This window comes from Myxocyprinus asiaticus, chromosome 3 (genome assembly GCF_019703515.2).
Source record: "Myxocyprinus asiaticus isolate MX2 ecotype Aquarium Trade chromosome 3, UBuf_Myxa_2, whole genome shotgun sequence".
In the NCBI taxonomy this organism is placed as follows: Eukaryota; Metazoa; Chordata; class Actinopteri; order Cypriniformes; family Catostomidae; genus Myxocyprinus; species Myxocyprinus asiaticus.
In genome coordinates this window covers 37673923-37693157 of record NC_059346.1, presented here as the reverse complement: position 1 = coordinate 37693157, position 19235 = coordinate 37673923, and the positions used below count along the sequence as shown (strand labels likewise).

At 40.2% G+C, this 19235-nt stretch overlaps 1 protein-coding gene across 3 annotated transcripts in view; it reads left to right on the top strand.

The window, feature by feature from the left end:
• The first annotated feature begins 426 nt into the window (after nucleotides 1-426).
• Nucleotides 427-19235, top strand: part of LOC127424551 (rhotekin-like) — a 118859-nt gene continuing 100050 nt past the window's right edge. For all 3 annotated transcript variants that reach the window (XM_051669900.1, XM_051669940.1, XM_051669942.1), the window contains exon 1: nucleotides 427-537. In XM_051669900.1, coding sequence (XP_051525860.1) covers nucleotides 427-537 — 111 coding nt within the window. The remainder of the gene's footprint in view (nucleotides 538-19235) is intronic.

The following is a 19235-nucleotide window of genomic DNA, read 5'->3' as shown; positions in this document are numbered from 1 at the left end:
TCTGCGTCTGAAAAGTTTCCTGTAGGCCTACGTGGATCTGTTCCAAAACTCTTCAGGTAAAGTGAACGCATGTGTTGCTTTATTGATATACAGCTTCTCTGCCGGGAGAGTTCGCCGTTTCACATAGCTCACAAATTACAAAAAGAAATACAGTACCGATCTCAGGTCAGCTGTGCTGGGAATTCAATCACTCGTCTTGTTGATGCGTTATTAGAGCAGAGGTTGCAGAGTATTCAGTTTGTGATCATCAATTTTTTGCTTTCGTAGTTCTTAACAGACCATAGCAGCAGGAACGTGTTAATGACGGTGGTCAGCTGCAACGTGGAGAGTTTCATTACCAAACTGCTGCTTGAGAGAGAGAGCGTCTCAGGTCAATGAGAATAAACAGCGCTGTTTCGGAGTGAAGGATCAACTTCAGAGTCGCTAATGTTTTGCCGAAATCAGACAGTGAGAGCCACTATCGCTCGGGGCTCAGCGTTGGAGATGGAGATACGACGAGGAAAGTTCAGACAGAGTGTTTTCATGGAAACCCCGCAGGTAAATAAAAGCTCCGGTGTGTCCAGAGGCTCAGCTGGACTGTAGTAGTAGATGTGTCGGATGTTGCCGAATGTACTGTATAGTCTGTTTTACTCTATGCCATTAACTGGATATTTCTTCAACTTAGGGCAATTTCATTTCTCAAGGACTGATTTTTAACAGATCCCAACTTTTTACCCCTTTTCGTTATATGAAGGTCACGTTAAAACTGACTTTTTTTTATTTATTATTTATTTATTTTTATACCATGCCTTAATTATTTATTTTTGGTAGCCCATTTTTCAAATGCTTTTTATGCATTGATTTTAATGTTGTAGTGTCACCGTCCCAGACTTTCAATATTAAACTGAAAAACCATAAAAATAAATAAAACAAATTATGTTTAAAATTATGTTTAAAATTATGATAATATAAACAAAGAGTGACAAAACATAAACCATTTCAATATTTATTGTGGGAAAATTTATACCCATTTTGATTTTTTTTAAAGTTTGACTGTCCCACAGGCGTTATTTCCACCACAGCGAACAGTTTTGGCCCAAATAAATTGTTTTAAAAAGTGAATGTACTTGTAAACCAAGTCAATAAAAGTGTCAGTGAAAATCATGCTTGAGATGAAACATGAGACAAGTGACAAAACCAAAGAAAAATCAAGGTAAATATCACTTGAGCAGAGTATTTTCATTGGGCGTAAGCTCAAATTTTGCCAAATTGTGCAAAAAGTGTGAAAATATTATTTAATTGTTTGTATAATGTATTCATGATACATAAAATGTTTGCTGCTATGAATTAGTCTTAGCAAGACCAAGGAGTTGTTTAATAATCTAACAAATGTAATTCCATCACCAGGGCTTCAGACCAAAAAAATGACTTAGGAGACATTGGCTACTAAACTGAAACATTAAGGAGCCAAATGGCTGTTTTTAGTCTCCAAATCACAGAATTGCTCGATTTAGATTGCTGTTCAGAAACAACATAGAAAGCATAGAAGACAGCTGATAACCCATTAATTTAAGGTTTAATAAACCGTATATATAGTTAAGAAGATAAGTTTGCATTCCCTTTTGTCTCACAAATGTTCACATCCCTTTCATTTTTTTTGGGTTTGTTGTTGCGTGCGGTGCAGCTCGTCAGAAACAGAACGGGTGAAAAGCGGCGCTCTAAAGATTAATTAAATAACTCATAATATGATATCTAACGAAACCGCATATGAACGCACACAACCCGACTGGCGCCAATGGCGACTAGATTTTAAGTTATTGTCACAATCAAATATTTTTGGTCACATTTGCGACTATTTTAGTTGCAGTCTGGATCCCTGATCACCATAAGCATCATTTCCAACATGGAATTCTATTTTAATCTTCTGAGACCAGAGTGTGACTGTTGTGTGCATTTGCACAGACAAAAGCAGTTTATTCTGCAACTAAAATCCCAATAATAAACAGAAAATTTACAATTTGGTGCATAATATGGGACTTTTAACTATAAACAAGCCCAAAATACACAGAGGACTTGGCTCCATTACAGTGCTCTACACTGATTAGCCACAACATTAAAACCACCTGCCTTATATTGTGTAGGTCCCCCTCGAGCCACAAAAACAGTGCCAATCTGTATCTCAGAATAGCTTTCTTAGGTGCTATTCTTCTCACCACAATTGTACAGAACGGTTATCTGAGTTACCGTAGACTTTGTCAGTTCTAACCAGTCTGGCCATTCTCTGTTGACCTCTCTCATCAACTAGGCATTTCCGTCCACAGAACTGCCACTCACTGGATGTTTTTGGCACCATTCAGAGTAAATTCTAGAGACTGTTGTGTATGAAAATCCCAGGAGATCAGTAGTTATAGAAATACTCAAACCAGCACATCTGGCACCAACAATCATGCCACAGTACAAATAACTGAGATCCACATTTTTTCCCCATTCTGATGGTTGATGTGAACATTAACTGAAGCTCCTGACCTGTATCTGCTTGATTTTATGCACTGTACTGCTGCCACATGATTGGCTGATTAGATAATCACATGGATGATTGTTGGTGCCAGATGGGCTGGCTTGAGTATTTCTGTAACTGCTGATCAGCTGGGATTCTCACGCACAACAGTCTCTAGCATTTACTCCGAATGGTGCCAAAACCAAAAAAGCATCCAGTAGTACCCCTATTATACAGCCGGCTTTGATGTTCTTGAGCCTGGAGCAAATTCTCCTGTGTTAATTTCCCCAGCGTGTGGAGTTTTGCTCTCAGGTCAAGAACGTATTGAATTTATTTTTTGCTGTTTGAAGGTCCGTCCTCCCAGTTTTCTCATAGGACGTCGAGCACGCCGCGCGGTCCATGCCCATACAGTAATTCAAATGGAGAGAACCCTGTGGAGGCTTGCAGGTCCTCTCGTACTGCAAATAATAGGGGCTCGAGCCACTTGTCCCAGTTTTGAGTGTCTTTGTGCACAAACTTACGAATTATATTCTTTAGGGTCTGGTTAAATCATTTGACCAAGCCATCCGTTTGGGGGTGGTAAATGCTGGTCTGAATCGATTTAATCCACAATAATTCATACAGTTTGCATAGTGAACATGACATAAACGTAGTGCCCTGATCAGTGAGGATTTCTTTCGGAATCCCCACTCGGGAGATTATTCTGAAGGGTGCCTCCGCAACACTTCGCGCTGAAATGTTGCGCAGAGGCACTGCTTCCAGATATCGCGTTGCGTATTCCACCAGAACTAACACAAAGTGATGCCTGCGTGCCGTTCACTGTAATGGCCTGACGAGGTCCATACCAATTCTTTCGAAGGGGACCTCGATTAATTGAAGGTGGCGCAATTGTGCTCTTGGAGTGGCCGGCGGATTCACCAGCTGACATTCACGGCATGCCGCACACCACCTGTGAACATCCCTGCGAATGCCTGGCCAATAGAAACGGGCCATTAGATGGTTTAGTGTCTTTTTCTGCCCTAAGTGACCCACCATCGGATTATAATGAGCTGTCTGGAATAGCATTTCCCGACAGCTCTTCAGTACCAACAGCTGAGTTTGAATATCCCCGTGCACACACATTACCTTCACCCGTCAGCCTGTATCCAAAGCCTCGGACTGAACCAGGCTTTGGTGAATGGAGGTTTGATTACAACCTGATTTCACGGCTTTGTATGTATCCCCCGTAATACTCACAGGTATCTGGTACGCTTCTGCTTGATCGGGGGCGGCCTGTGGTGCATCGGTGATCCGGACCAATGTCTCCACCTCCATCGCGGGGCATCGGTCCTGGAAGTGCCCAGGCTCCCTGCAGCTCCAGCAGACTAGCCCAGACTTCACACCCATACCTGCGAGAGTAGATTCACCAGCTTTTGGGGGAGAGTGGAGAGGGAAAGGTCTACATTACCGGGGAACCGGTTTTGGGGTCGGCTGAGTGTCAGCGAGCGGAAGTGTTGGCGTTGTTACTATGGGCTTCGGCCAACCCATTGCAGGATGGCTTTCTTCAGATCTTTGTACACAGTTGGCCGCAGGAAGTTGTTAGGCCGTGAGTTGGGCTTCCCTGGACAACAGTGGCAGTAGGCGTGCTGTCCACTGGGTGCTCGGCCACTTCCAGGCTTCGGCCATCCACTTGAAGGGCTTGATAAAAGCCTCTGGGTTGTCCTGGGGTCCCATCTTGGTCAGGGTGACATGCGACACGGCCATGGGTAGGTCTGGGGTCGTAGCTGAGGACCCCTCCTAGTGTACCAAGCTCCATAGCACCTGATGGTTCTCACTTGAGCCTGGAAGAGCGCCTGGAACCATTGCTCCTGTTCCATACGCAGCTCAAGCAGAAACTGATGTTGGGCGTTTGTGGATGCTGGCAAGTGTCTTGAACACTTCGGCCAGTGGCAAGAACTCCATGACGGCATTTTCTTCCTCCTAATTTCTGTGTTTCGGCACCACTGTAATAGTTCACGCATTCTCTCGTGAAGGAGGAAGCAGGAGCCGGATAAACAATCCAACATAAGTTTTATTATCACACTTTTCAGTGTTACACACACAAAGATCTGCTTTTCAGCATAACATTAAATGTGCACACGATCACTGCTGCATGCATCCCTCTCCCTCCTCCGGCAGTCTCACTGTAACACAGAACAGCTGTTAGAGATAATTTCCCACAGGTGTCAAGCCTTACCGTTTATCCTCTCCTGGCCTCGCTCTCCTCAGACATCGCACGGACACGCCCACATCACCACAATCCTTTTAAAGGAAAAGGATATTGCATCTGTATACGATTATCCCACAGAAAGTGGGTTGAGTTAAAAGAGAACTCTGCCTAACCCCTAATTATTTTTATACGTAGCTTGCTGTAGTGTGATAGAAGCATGGCTGGTTCAGAGTGTGGCTGATGGATGCCAAGAGTCCCAGTGGCACCTCTGCCAAAATTCACTGTTTGGGTCTACAGGGATGTTACATTTGATGTAGTTTTAGTTGTGCATGAGGATTTATATTTACATCTAAAATCAATCAGTTTTTATCTTTAATTATGAAGAGTTTGGTTCTGAATCTAAAAATCTGGATCTCAAATCGGAGGCAGACTAAATCTTGTCTTGATTATGTCATCAATAAAAGTAACCTGCAGTTGGGTCACTAAATTTGGATCATTGTTTTTTTACAATATTGTCTATTCTTAGGCTGCATTCAGAATGTTTGCGGGTTCATGCAAGTATTAGAACAGTTTTGTCATATTCAGAAGCTGAAGTTCCATTTGAAGCATTGAAATTCAAATCTTTTTTTGATCACTAAAATGGAGGTTCTGTTTGATTCTTGAACAGCTGAAAACAGAGTTTGTATGTCTCCTTCACTGATGGGATTTAACATACTAGCTCCTATCAGTAACACTTAGGCACCAATCTAACAAATACACATCTCTAATTCAGTCCCTCATTCAGGACAGATGTGATTTCACTCAAGTCATTGTATGCTTTGTTGAAAAGCCTTTAAGACTCCACAGTTCCCCACTGACATTATATTACCCCCACTATACTGGATGATATGAAGTCTACTGTTTGATGTCTTCACTGTGACTGCTGATTGGAAATCAATATGCCCTAATGAAGATTTTTATTTCAAAGAGATCATTGTGTGAATGAGTGACCTAGACCTGGTAGAACTTTACAATATCATGCCCCAGTTTCCAGTATTAGGACTGCAACAGAAAATGTGTGAATTCAGGCTCAGGTAAAGCAATTAGGCAAAAGGGTAGTGGGAAGGAAGATGGCTAGATCAGTTAAGTAGACTAGACTCAAAAGCAGTAATGGAAAAATAGCTCACACACACAGATATTATGTAATGACAGTGCATTAGCTTTTTTGTTTAATCCCATGTCTGCTTGTTACCTGAAAAATATGTTTGGAAATCAGACAAATAGGCTGCAATTTCAAGCTGACATTTTTATTGGTAACACTTAATTTTTTTCTGATTTTTTTCCCCTTTTTCTCCCAATTTGGAATGCCCAATTCCCAATGTTCTTTTTAAGTCCTCGTGGTCGCGTAGTGATTTGCCTCAGTCCGGGTGGCGGAGGACGAATCCCAGTTGCCTCCGTGTCTGAGACCGTCAACCTGCGCATCTTATCACGTGGCTTTTTGAGCGCGTTGCCACGGAGACATAGCGCGTGTGGAGGCGTCACGCCATCCACTGCGGCAACCACGCTCAACTCACGCGCCCCACCGAGAACGAACCACATTATAGTGACCACGAGGAGTTTACCTCATGTGACTCTACCCTCCCTAGCAACCGGGCCAATTTGGTTGCTTAGGAGACCTGGCTGAAGTCACTCAGCATGCCCTGGGTAACACTTTATTTTGATGGTCCCAAGTAGATATTTAACTGACTAAAAGTGACTTATCAACTGGCTTGCTATAGCTAGTAAACAGTGTTTCAACAAACATTCAGTAGACTATCAATAGCCTGTATAACAACAGCAAAATAACAGCTTATCGACTGACTTGCTATAGCTAGTAAACAGTGTTTCAACAAACATTCAGTAGACTTTCAGTAGCCTGTATATAGATCTCTATTAATGACCTACTTACATTATTGTTGAGAACATCAGTTCATTAAAAGGTCATTAATAAAGATCTATATACAGTTCACTCTGGCATTCGGCCCTTTTGCTTTTGCCATCCACTGCAGAGGGGCATGGTCCGTAACCATGGTGAAGGATCGGCCGAAGAGGTAATAGCACAGTTCCAGGACCACCCACTTGATGGCCAAGGCCTCTCGTTCCACGACTGCATATCTGGTTTCCACAAGCAAGAGTTTTCGACTTAAGAACAGGATGGGATGTTCCTCGCCTTGGAACACTTGGGAAAGGACAGCTCCGAGGTCGGACTCTGACATGTCCATCTGTAACAGAAATGGTAGAGAGAAATCTGGAGCATGCAGGACTGGTTCTGAGCTAAGGGCTTGCTTCAGGGATGGAAATGCTTTCTCTGCTGTAGCCAACCAGTGGGTCTTCTCAGGCTGTCCTCTCTTGGTCAGGTCTGTAAAGGGACAAGCTAGAGAGGAGAAGTGAGGTATAAAACAGCAGTAATACCCAGCCAAACCTCCGATCCGATAGCCCAGGTACCGTGCTTCTGTGAGGCCGAGGTGACATTTCTTTGGGTTGGCTGTCAACCCAGCCCGCCTTAGCTCAGTTAGCACCTTCCGGAGGTGGGGGAGATGTCCCTCCCAGCTCTCAGCATGGATGACGATATCGTCCAGGTAAGTGGCAGCGTAGTCTTGATGAGGTCAGAGGATGACATCCATCATTCTCTGGAAAGTAGTGGGGGCCCATGTAAGCTGAAAGGAAGGACTCGGTACTGCCAGTCCAGCCCACTAGGAGTACTGAAGGCTGTCTTTTCCTTGGCAGCGGTGGTGAGGGGAACCTGCCAGTAGCCTTTAGAGAGGTCCAGAGTGGAGATAAAATGGGCCTTCCCAGCTGCTCGATGAGTTCATCAACCCGAGGCATGGGATATCCGTCGAACGTGGAGACTTCAATCAGCTTCCGGAAATCATTGCAAAACCGGAAGGTCCCATCAGGCTTGGGAACCATTACGATGGGGCTGGACCAGGAACTGTGGGATTCCTTGATAACGGCAAGCTTGAGCATCCTCTGCACTTCTCCCTCAATAGCCTGTCTCCGAGCCTCAGGTACCAGGTAGGGCTGCTGCCTGACGGTGGTATTGGTGTGGGTGTGTATGTCGTGGGAGATGACATGAGTCTGACCCGGGACCTCAGAGAACACATCCGCAAACTCCTGGAGGAGATGTTTAAGATCCTGTCTTTGATCTGGCACGAAGTGTTCACCAAGCGCCAACACAGGAGGTGTTCCTGTAGCCATAGCAGTGAGTCGGTGGGGTCCCGGATCGATCCACTTCTTTAGGAGGTTCACATGGTAGATCTGCTCATCCCTTCGGCGGCCTGGCTGCCAGACTCTGTAGTTAACTAGGCCCAAAAGTTCGACTGCTGTATAGGGGCTCTGCCACATAGCCAGGAACTTGGAGTTGGCACATGACCCCAGGCCGACTTTGGCAATGGTCCTACTAGGTCCATGCCGGCATGCTCAAAAGGCACCTCGATGATGGGCAACGGGATGAGTGGGCTTGGAGATGGTCGCTGCGGGGTAGATCTCTGACACATTTTGCATCACTGGCAGAACCTCTTTACCTCTCCGTCCAGTCCTGGCCAGTGGAATCGGTCTTGTGTCTGTTGGCTGGTGTTTCGGGCCCCCAGGTATCCATCCATGGTAGTTCCTTGACCACTCAGATCGCTGCCTCCGACAGCTCCACTGCTTCGACCAACTCAGAAATCGTGGAGGGGTCTTCATTCCAACGGCCCAGCAGACGGGGCACTGCAGAGATCTCAATAACTTATCCATGGTTATCTTCTCTGCTACTCTTTCTGGGCCAGGTTTTCCAGCTAAGAGCCACAGTTCAACGAGACGTGCAAGCTGTGCGGCCTGGACCCGAATCGGAACCTAGGGATCGTACATCCATTCATGGAACTTCTGAGCGGCGCACACCAAAGACAGTCCCGCCTGAACTAAGATCTCCGCTTTGAGGACATCGCAGGAGGCTTCAGCAGAAGGGAATAATAGACCTGCTGTGCCTCCCCCATAAGGAAGGGTGCCAAGATAGCAGACCAGTCCCCTCATGGCCAGACCTCCCGGGTGGCTACCACCTCAAAGGTATGGAGAAAAGGGGCCTGGGTAGCTCAGTGGTAAAGACGCTGGCTACCATGCCTGGAGTTCGCTAGTTCGAATTCCAGGGCGTGCTGAGTGAATCCAGCCAGGTCTTCTAAGCAATCAAATTGGCCCGGTTGCTAGGGAGAGTAGAGTCACATGGGGTAACCTCCTCGTGATCACTATAAAGTGGTTTGTTCTCGGTGGGGCGCGTAGTGAGTTGAGCATGGTTGCCGCGGTGGATGGCGTGAAGCCTACACACGCGCTATGTCTCCGTGGCAATGCGCTTATCAAGCCACATGATAAGATGCGTGGGTTGACGATCTCAGACGCGGAGGCAACTGGGATTCGTCCTCCGCAACCCGGACTGAGGCGAATCACTACGCGACCACGAGGACTTAAAAGCACATTGGGAATTGGGCATTCCAAATTGGGAGAGAAAAAAAAAGGTATGGAGAAAAGCCTATGTATCATCTTGCTCGTTGAGCTTAGTCAGTACTTGGTGGGTAGAGTGTTTTACTTCCGCAAGTGCTACAGGAAGCGTGGGATGAAATGTCACCCGAGTATCTGGACAAACTGACAGCTAGAATGCCAAGGATCTGCAAAGCTGTCCTTGCTGCACATGGAGGATTTTTTGATGAGAACTCTTTGAAGTAGTTTATGAAGATTTTTTTTTCAAATTGTAATAGTAATTTTTCACGTTATTAATGTCCTGACTATATATTGTGATCAGTTGAATGCCACTTTGGTGAATAAAAGTATCAATTTCTTTCCATAAGAGCAAAATCTGTACATTTCTTCCAAATATGTGGCCGCCTGTGTGTGTGTGTGTGTGTGTGTGTGTGTGTGTGTGTGTGTGTGTATTAGTTGCAATCAAAATTATTCAACCCCCCTGACCAGCAATACATTCTGGTGATGTGAATTAAAACACATCAACTAAAACCTCAGTAAACAGTCAAAGTAAGTTTTTAATACACATCTGAGTGATTTTGAGAACAAAGAGTTCAGTTTACCCAAATTTTAAAAAAAAAAAAAAACTAATTCTCTCCATAAATGTCATGTCAAAAATATTCAACCCCCAAAGTCAATCATTTGTGGAGCATCCTTAAAAACAGCAAATAAATGTTTCAGGTAAGTGTTCTCAGGCTTCGGACACCTCTCTATTAGAATTCTTACACATTTCTCATGGGCAAAAGCTTCTAGCTCATTGACATTCTTTGGTTTCTGTGCTGCCACTGCTTCCTTGAAATTCCAACAAAGGTTTGAAATGGGATTTTAATGATGGACTGAAAGGGCCATTTAAGGACATTCCACGACCTATCCCTGAACCAGATTTTGGACAGCTTGGATGTATCCTTGGTGTTATTGTCTTGCTGGAAAGTCCAGTGATCACCAAGCTTCAATTTACACACTGAAGGCATCACATTTGTCATGCCAAAATGGCCTGATACCTGAAAGAATCCATGGTGTCAGTCACATAGTCAGGATAGCTGTTTCCTGCAGCCGCAAAATGCCCCCATAACAGGACTGACCCACCTACATGCTTGACTATGGGGATGGTGTCGTTCTTGTCATCACCTTGTCATCTTACTCCAGATGTACTGCTGACCGATGGGTCTAAAACTCATATTCAGTTTAGTGTCATACGTCTATAAAACCTTCTTCCAGGACTCCATAGGTCTTTCCTAATTACTTCTTGAATATTTAAGTCAACATTTCCCTTGGTGAAGTTTTGCTTTCTTCCACACCCAAGAAGGTTGCTGTTGTACCATATTTAAAAAATGTATGAATGGTGCTGCCAACTTTGTCTACTGGAAATTGAAATGCCTTGGAAATGTACTTTTAGCCATGACCTTTCTTGTGTAATGAAATAATCTCCTCTATTAGCCTTTGAGACAGATTATTTTTAATTGCATTTGTTGCATAGAAATAAATGTTTGCTTACATCGCTAAACTTAAATTTTAAAACTTAAATAAGTGCCAGTGCAGATTGATGACTTAATTTTGTTTTAAAACAATTACTTGTGTAGCCTTACATATTTAAGAAACAGCTACATGCAATAGGGGTTGAATAATTATGACATGGCTGTATTTAAAAAAAAATCCTGCTATTTACATATATTAGGTTATATATTCACACTATGACTTTGAATGTGTCACTCAACTCATAGATGTAAAGTTTAAAAATTCTGGGTCATCAGAAAAGCTTACCTTTGTAAATCCTTACTGTCTTGGGGGATTGAATAATTTTGATTGCAACTGTATGTGTGTGTGTGTGTGTGTGTGTGTATATATATATATATATATATATATATATATATATATATATACACACACACATACACATATACTGTATATGTACAGTATCTCCGACATCATTTCCACCCCGAAAAAGTTTCCGCCATTTTAAATATTCTAAAAATCCTACTTTTGCGAACTCCTCCTAGGCCCTTTGTCTGATTAGCTCGAAATTGTGCACGCATCATCTAGGGACCGTCCTGACAAAAAAAAAAAAAATAATCTGATTTTTTTATTTGTCAGATCGTTTAGAAGATATAAGTTAGCATACATTCTTTGGGCGTGGCCCAAATTTACTATATCTTCTGAACTTTGATATCAGACCATTTTGAGGATGCATGCAATGTTTCATCCAATTGGGGGGCACTACAGCTAAAAATTCCTTATATTACTCTGCAACCGTTTGAATGAAAAATTTGAGAATTGGCATGCACCATCTTTGGTTCATCATTTTTTCATTTGCTAACATATCCTTACAAAAACAATTCAACAAATCAACTAAAATTAACACCAGCAGCCAATCAAATTTCAGCAGTTAATAACTTGCGTTGAGAATGGCCTATCATTATGAAATTTATGGTGCACTTACAGGTCGCCAAAATTAGGCTGTATACCAAATTTGGTTAAAATCTTCCACTAGGTGGCACTATAATTTGCCTTTGTGCTAATAACTTCTTATCTATATGGGCTAGAATCAAAATTCTTATTTTCTCTGATTCCTTGAGTCATGACTAACACAACATATATATCTCTGATTTTATTTTCTCTCCAAAAATTTTCCAGCATTTTTAATTTTCTGAAAAACCTACTTTTGCAAACTCCTCGTAGGCCGTTTGTCCGATTGGCTCGAAAATTTGTACGTACCATCTAGGGACTATCCTGACAGAAAAAAGTTTCAGATTTTTTATATGTCAAATCCTTCAGAAGATATAAGCCAATTAATTATTTGGGTTTAAACTGAAACAACTACTATGCCTTTATTTGTGTGCACAAGGTCCAAACATGACAAAACTTAAAACATATACAGACCAGGATAGTCTGAGGACATGTGCTAAATTTAATCAATTTCCTCTTGTCAACAGCAAATAAAAATATTATTTTCTATTGCCATTCTGTTGTCATTCTAATAAAATTCAAATTTTGCAACTGTGTTTAAAAATCTTTTGCAAGAATTATTACACAAAACAGCTGTGTCCACAGCATCCACAGGATCTGTTGTGTCCAATTTAATTATTTTGGCCATGTCCTGGCCATACGTGTTTGGACCCGATGATTGTCGCTTGCGGCTATATTTAAAGGTTGAAGTTCTTTTTAACTTGACACGGCATCTAAAAAACACAGCACTCCTGCACAAGACAATTAATAAACAAGACGTTCGTTTAGTGCATGTTTACATAAACAAATGGTAAACTGGATGGTTGCAGAAGTGTTAGTTGTAAACAGCCCCTTAGGTTTTTGGCTGTTGAGTCTTGTTCTCTTATCAGCATTTCCCAGATTAAGTAATGGGATTTCATCAGGAAAGGACTTAAATTTGGAAATGTGTGTCTCCAGATCCTAACGTTCTGTTCCATTCTGTTGTGCTTCTTCTGTTTGAACAGCCCCTGGCCTGGGCTCATAGGCCGAGCCGCTTCATCACTGAGTTCAGCCGAATACCACTACTATGTGGGAATATTCCTACTGTACATACAACTGTTATGAATAAAAAACACAGTGGTATCGCCGTTATTATGAAACATGAGTCTGGAGTATTACTGTTGCACCAGTGCAACACTATGTTAACATAGAACTGTCTATTAAAGCGTTTTGCCCCCTCGTTTTACTTTTTACGTAACATTTGAGAATATGAACCAACAAAATCTTTTTATTTATTATGTTGACAGCCCTAATGTGAAATGTCATTCTCAACCCATGTTACTTCTGTAATCTGACATTTTTTCAAAGCGAACAGGCTATTCAGTGAGAAAAATCTAAAATGGACTCTTATGCATCAGGAATTGATTTGATTGTGAAATGAGGGCGTTATACCAGAATGGAGCCAGTTAGTTGGAGGGGTTAAAAAAAATTAAGAAAGATTTGTGACTTCAGCCGAAAAGGAAAGTTGATTCAGAAGTGGAGCAAGTTATTACATTTTGATAAAAGATTGCAAAGACAAACTGTTTTTTTTTATTATTTGGAATAATTTGTACTGATGTATTGTGCTTAATAAGACCTTGAAACAAATGTGCAGTAAGAAAGTAAATAGGGACTTTCATGTTGACCTTAAAGATTGCTTTTTGAATCTGCTGTCAGTTGTGTATCATTTTTTGTTAATAGACGTATGATTGTGTTTATGCATGTGTTTCAGTTTTCCTAGCATCCCTCTGTCTTTGGTTCCCTATTGCTAGTTTGGCAGTCAGATAATGATACTGGTCATTGCTTCAACTCTCTCTTTATTTTTCTATTGCTTTGCTTTCTTGTCATGTGCTCTGTCATCTAATTTGTTGTTTAAATTACACTGTCATCCAAACAAACCAAAGATCTGCAATGTGGCTCTGTGATGTTCTGAGTAAGATCATTTCACGACTCATAACATATCCTCAAAATTACACTGGAAGTTTGACACATTTGATGTCAAGCACAGAGTGTGAGTAAATTCTTTTGTTTTCCTGGTTTTCTTTTTGTTCTTTTTCAAATATGATCCTTAAAACCACACTGTTTGTCTGTTGAGGGACTCGGCCACATATACTGTATATAGATTTTGCTGAAGGAAGTTAAAAGTGATGTATACACACCACCAGACACACCCTTCCACCCACACTGCCTGCTCCTTTTCTGACTGAATTCTGCTTAATTCTGTAATACTCACAGATTATTGCTCATTAAAAATGACTTAGCCAGTAAAAATATACCTAAAGCAAAGCTGCTATAAATTTCGGTATTTTTGGACATTCATTTTGTACATTTCCATCAGCAGACAAAGTGTGCTTGTTTGCACAGTGAGACTTGTGTAATTACAGTATATATTTTTGATGCTTCTGTTTTCTCCATTGATGGACTCTCCAGTGTATTTACTTCGCTTTAAGCACTTGTCCATATACAGTACTCTGACATTTCCTAAGGGAAGAGAAGACATGCATTGTAGACAAACCACATTTGTTAAATTGAAATATTTCGTAATATGTAATATGCTATAAGATGATAGGTAATGTTTATGTACATTTTTTAAAATCTAAATATAAAATATAATGTCAGTATTTTCAGCAACGCTCAAGGTTCAACATAATTCAACTCATATATTTGGGTTCCTCAGGACCAGCAAGGTCATAAATTATACTCGTACAACGCCTTTCACCATGTTCAGAATGAGGCAAGCACATGCCATGAGCTAAAAAGGAGTTGATAACTTGAAAAAATGCAAAAACTTCCCCTTCAGCATATTAGAAAAACCTCCAAGCCCCTAGAGAACAATGGGGAATCTATCAGCACTGGGGCCCAAACAGGAGCCCATGCTTTTGGATTGAAACGAAAGGTTCTCTTGTTCCCTGGCAGAATGCCTTGTTAAGAGGACCCAGAAAAAAGGATAATCATCCACATTCTGATGTCATAGAGGTCTTGCTTTTTGTAGTTTGTATTCCAGGCACTCTTGAACTGTGCATGAGAGGTGTATTGAAAGTTGTTTGAATTGTGTATCTAAAAGAGAGGAGGTGTTGACGTTTCAGTGGCAACAGTTATTGCAGTTTCTAGGATTTGTTTTGCATAGAATTGTTTAAACAAAATCCAGAACCCATTAACCATATTGGCAAAAATCTTTAGTAATGAGAACAACATCCTGTGATTGTGCTGCGCAGAGAAAGGGTAGAGACTATGAGAGTGAGTGTTACAAAACAATCTTGAGGATAACAGAAAAAAGATTTCATAATGACTTTTCTCATTATGTACTTCAAGGTGAAGTGTGTCATTTCTGCATCGTTAGCAGCACCAGTTCGAAATGAGAAAATAATGATTGTTTCAAAGCAGGTTTCCTTAAGACTCCTTCCTGGCCCCCATTTTCCATTGGTTCAAAAAACAGGTAGCAGATCCCTTCTATCAAAGGGAGCCTACAAGGTTAGCATAGCAATGCATAACACAGTGGTCCCATAGAATTCTATGGGCGGTACACAGTTGAGGAGACAAGAGGCAGTTTTATTGCATGTCTTTGAAGAAGATGCTTCAGTTTGCTGAATAAATTGCTTTTTTAAGGAAACAGCTCATCACTTAATGAATTGACTGTCTGTCTGCTAATCTTCAACATGTTTTACACTGAATAATCCCTTTGGAATGAACTATGTGTGCAGTTTACTATGATAAAACTGCTGTTTTATAATAGAGGACACGGATAATTTTGCGGCAGATAGGTGTCAGTTTACGGCTCTCCCCATTCATTTGTATGGTATCTGCAAATGGTGTTGTAGGTTGACCGTTACGCTCTCTCATATGGCAAAAGCGCAGATGTTGTTATCTCAGTATAGAAGATCTCTGACAGGTAGCTTCGCCCTAAACCAGCACCATTGGTTGAGCAAGATGTTGACATGTCCATCACTCAGCAATCAAACAGCAATGAACGCATTTACATTCAAGTTCTTACACTGTCTATGCTTAATATGCCGACAATGTGTGTGGTCATGTAAACGTTTTAAACAGCTTTTCTTTATTGGTTTAGGGTCATATACGGCTTAAAAATAAACTGATCGACCCATGTAGATTTTTGCTTATTACCCTGATTTCGCGTTGTATGTAAACACCTTTACTGGCGTTCTTACCGGCTTATCCAATGTATTCAAGTGTTGTGCACTTGCCTCTTCACTGTTTGACATCAAAAGTAGAGAACAACTTGATTATTCCAAATCTCATGTAAATGCAGTTTTCTTGCTTTGTCAGATTTTTTATTAAGCACATTTTTGAGAGTTATCAGCATATTGATGTACACTATCGGTCAAAAGTTTTGAAACACTTGCCTGAAATGTTTCTCACGATCTTAAAAATCTTTTGATCTGAAGGCGTATGCTTAAATGTTTGAAATTTGTTTTGTAGACAAAAATATAATTGTGCCACCAAATTAATTTATTTCATTATAAAACTAAAATTTAATTTAAAAAAAAAAGTTTTTGAGATTGATGATAAAGAAAAGATGCCAATAAGTGCCCAACATAGATGGGAACTCCTTCAATACTGTTTAAAAATCATCCCAGGGTGATACCTCAAGAAGTTGGTTGAGAAAATGTCAAGAGTACATGTCTGCAAATTCTAGGCAAAAGGTGACTGCTTTGAAGATGCTAAAATATAACACAGTTTTGATCTATTTTGGATTTTGTTTAGTCACAACATAATTCCCATTGTTCCATTTATGTTATCCCATAGGTTTGATGACTTTACTATTATTATAAAATGTGAAAAAAAAAAAATATATATATATATATATATATATATATATATATATATATATATATATATATATATATATATATATATATATATATATATATAATAAAGAATGAGTGTGTTTCAAAACTTTTGACCGGTAGTATAAATGGGCTCAATGTTTTGAAAGCGCAAGTGAGCTGCAATATTTGTAGTCTTTGGTATGTGAAACTACCAATGGTTTACTTATCTCTGTACATAAAACTGAGATAAAAGAACGTATTTTAATATCAGAAAAAAATTACACATTTCACCTTTATTCAGAACAAGATAATCCATTTGCTTTACTTTGAACAGCTGAAAGGAACATTCTGAAGTCTATGGTTGTGTCATTTCAATTAAGTTATTAATCAAGTATTGTAATGAAATCATGCAAATGCACTAATATTAAGAGCCTTTAAAATAAGTTTACCCCTAGTTTTAACCCTCCACATAACTGTACTGATCATGAAATGACCATGGATGTTGGAAATGGGCACAGCCTATTGGTGACAATGACTTTGCTCTTAACCTTCAGTATTGGCATGTTTTCTTCTTAAAAATGAATAGAGGCTCAGATGTTCACAACAGCAGGATGTCAAATAGTTCAGGACTAAACTCAAAATGTTAAACTCAAGGATATCAAGATGTCCACTCCACTCTTATCTTATTTGTGCAGAGTTGACTTGGACATTATTCATTCCATTGAACATGTCACGTGATGTTTTTCCATGTTAGGCCGATGAAGACCGGTCACTAGTGTGTCCTGGCTTACATCATGACCATAATGGTCAATGTTGGATCATTTTTTGTTTGTTTGTTTCTTTGTTTAAATAAGATGAGGAAGAGGTTGAAACGTTTATAGATGTAAGTTTGATGGATGTTCTTATCTCTCAGCTGGGTTTTATTGTGGTGTGTGTTCAATTCAGTTCAATTATATTTTATTTATATAGCACAGTACATATACTTTTCACAATACTTTTTTGTTCCAAAGCTGCTTTACAATGAATAGTGCCTTGCAAACCCCCCAGTGAGCAAGCAAAAGGTGTTAAAGATGATATACACATTTTTAATAATTGTATTATCTTCCCTGAGGTCCACATATAATGTTAGTAAAGTTTTTTTGTACCAAAGAGTCATAATTTAGTCATATATAATAGTGCCTGACTGATATATCGGTCGGCAGATATTATCAGCCGATATTAGTCTTTCACCGATATATCGCTATCAGCGTATATTTTACAGATATGCACCGATATGAAAACATTTTTCAGAACATATAATGCAGAAAACAATGCTTTAGAATTGGTGTCATAGCGTAGTTTGTCCAACAGAGCGCGCTCCGACTCTACTGTTTACAGAGCTGACTCTGAACTGACGGTGGCTCTGCAGACAGGGCGGAGTGAGCTGAGCGGTGTTTTCAAGGCAAGCTGCTAACTAGTTTGTGAAATACATACTGGAAAGTTAATAAACAATGACCCCATTTTATATAACTAATATAACGTTAACCCTGTCCCTGACAACCATGTCACTCCTCTTTATCACATCTGTTTGCTGTTAGCCAGCTATAGTTTGTCAGTGCAGTCAGTAATGTAGCAGATTGAAAGGTAAACATCAGAGCATCTTTTTGCCGCTCAGCAGACAACGGTGCGGTGGTGGATTGTGTCTGTTGAGTGTTGATTTCATGCTTCGCTGTTACCTTGTTGGTGAGACGCAATGCTGGAAAGTAAATGAAGTCCATCTGTTACTCTCCGTGACAACGAGCTTATAGCTAACTAGCTAACCACGTAGCTACTTTCATTGCTTGTCAGCTGAGTGGAAGGTAATGAGTAAACGTATTCACCAAACTGTTTTGTTCATGATTCACAGTTTGGTACCCCCTTGAACCGAACAATTCCAGTCGTTGCATTTATAAAATGTAATATTTAGAAGTCTGGTTTTCCAGACATTAAAATACGATACGTAATAAAAGTAGATTTAATAAATAGTATATTTGCCCCATGTAAATAATAATATATAGGAACTGTATCTAAAATAAATGAGGGGTGATAAATATATACTAATACAACAGGCTGGAAAAACAGACATTTATTCATTTTAATATCCAATATATATTTTGAATGTGTTGAAACTTGACACCAGGCAACGCATCCTGAAAACTGCACCGTTAGATCAGTTTCATACTGAAGAGCCGCTTAAAAGTAAGTTTTCTTTCTCTCTCTGAATGTAAATGAGTGTAAATGCCAACATCATCATATATGTCGAAAGGACTGAAGCCTGTCACCCAAAACATGAGCTCATTGATGACATTAAATGAGTCTGCTTATTTATTCCATCAGTTGCTCCTGGTTGGATGCTTCCGTAAATATTTAGTTTATACGTAAGGTTAAGTCCTTCCTAAGTTTGATGGTGCAATGCTCAAATATTTAGTGGTGTGTAAATTGTGACTTAGTGCCCATTTACGCCACAACTCGGCTAAGTTCTAACATACGTATAGCTGGTGCAACTGGCCCCTGATGTTTATTTAGCTATTTATTTTATTTTTATTTATTCTTTGTTTAAATGGTCAGCCATTGACTGATACTAAACAGTACTGATGTTTATTTAGCTATTTATTTTATTTTTATTTATTCTTTATTTAAATGGTCAGCATTTGACTGATACTAAACGTACAGTACTGATATTTTATTTATTTTATTTTTGATTTTAATGGTCAGCAACTGACTAATACTGAACATACAGTACTGAAGTTATTTATTGTATTTTTATTTATTCTTTATTTTCTCAGTGTTCATTTCTAGA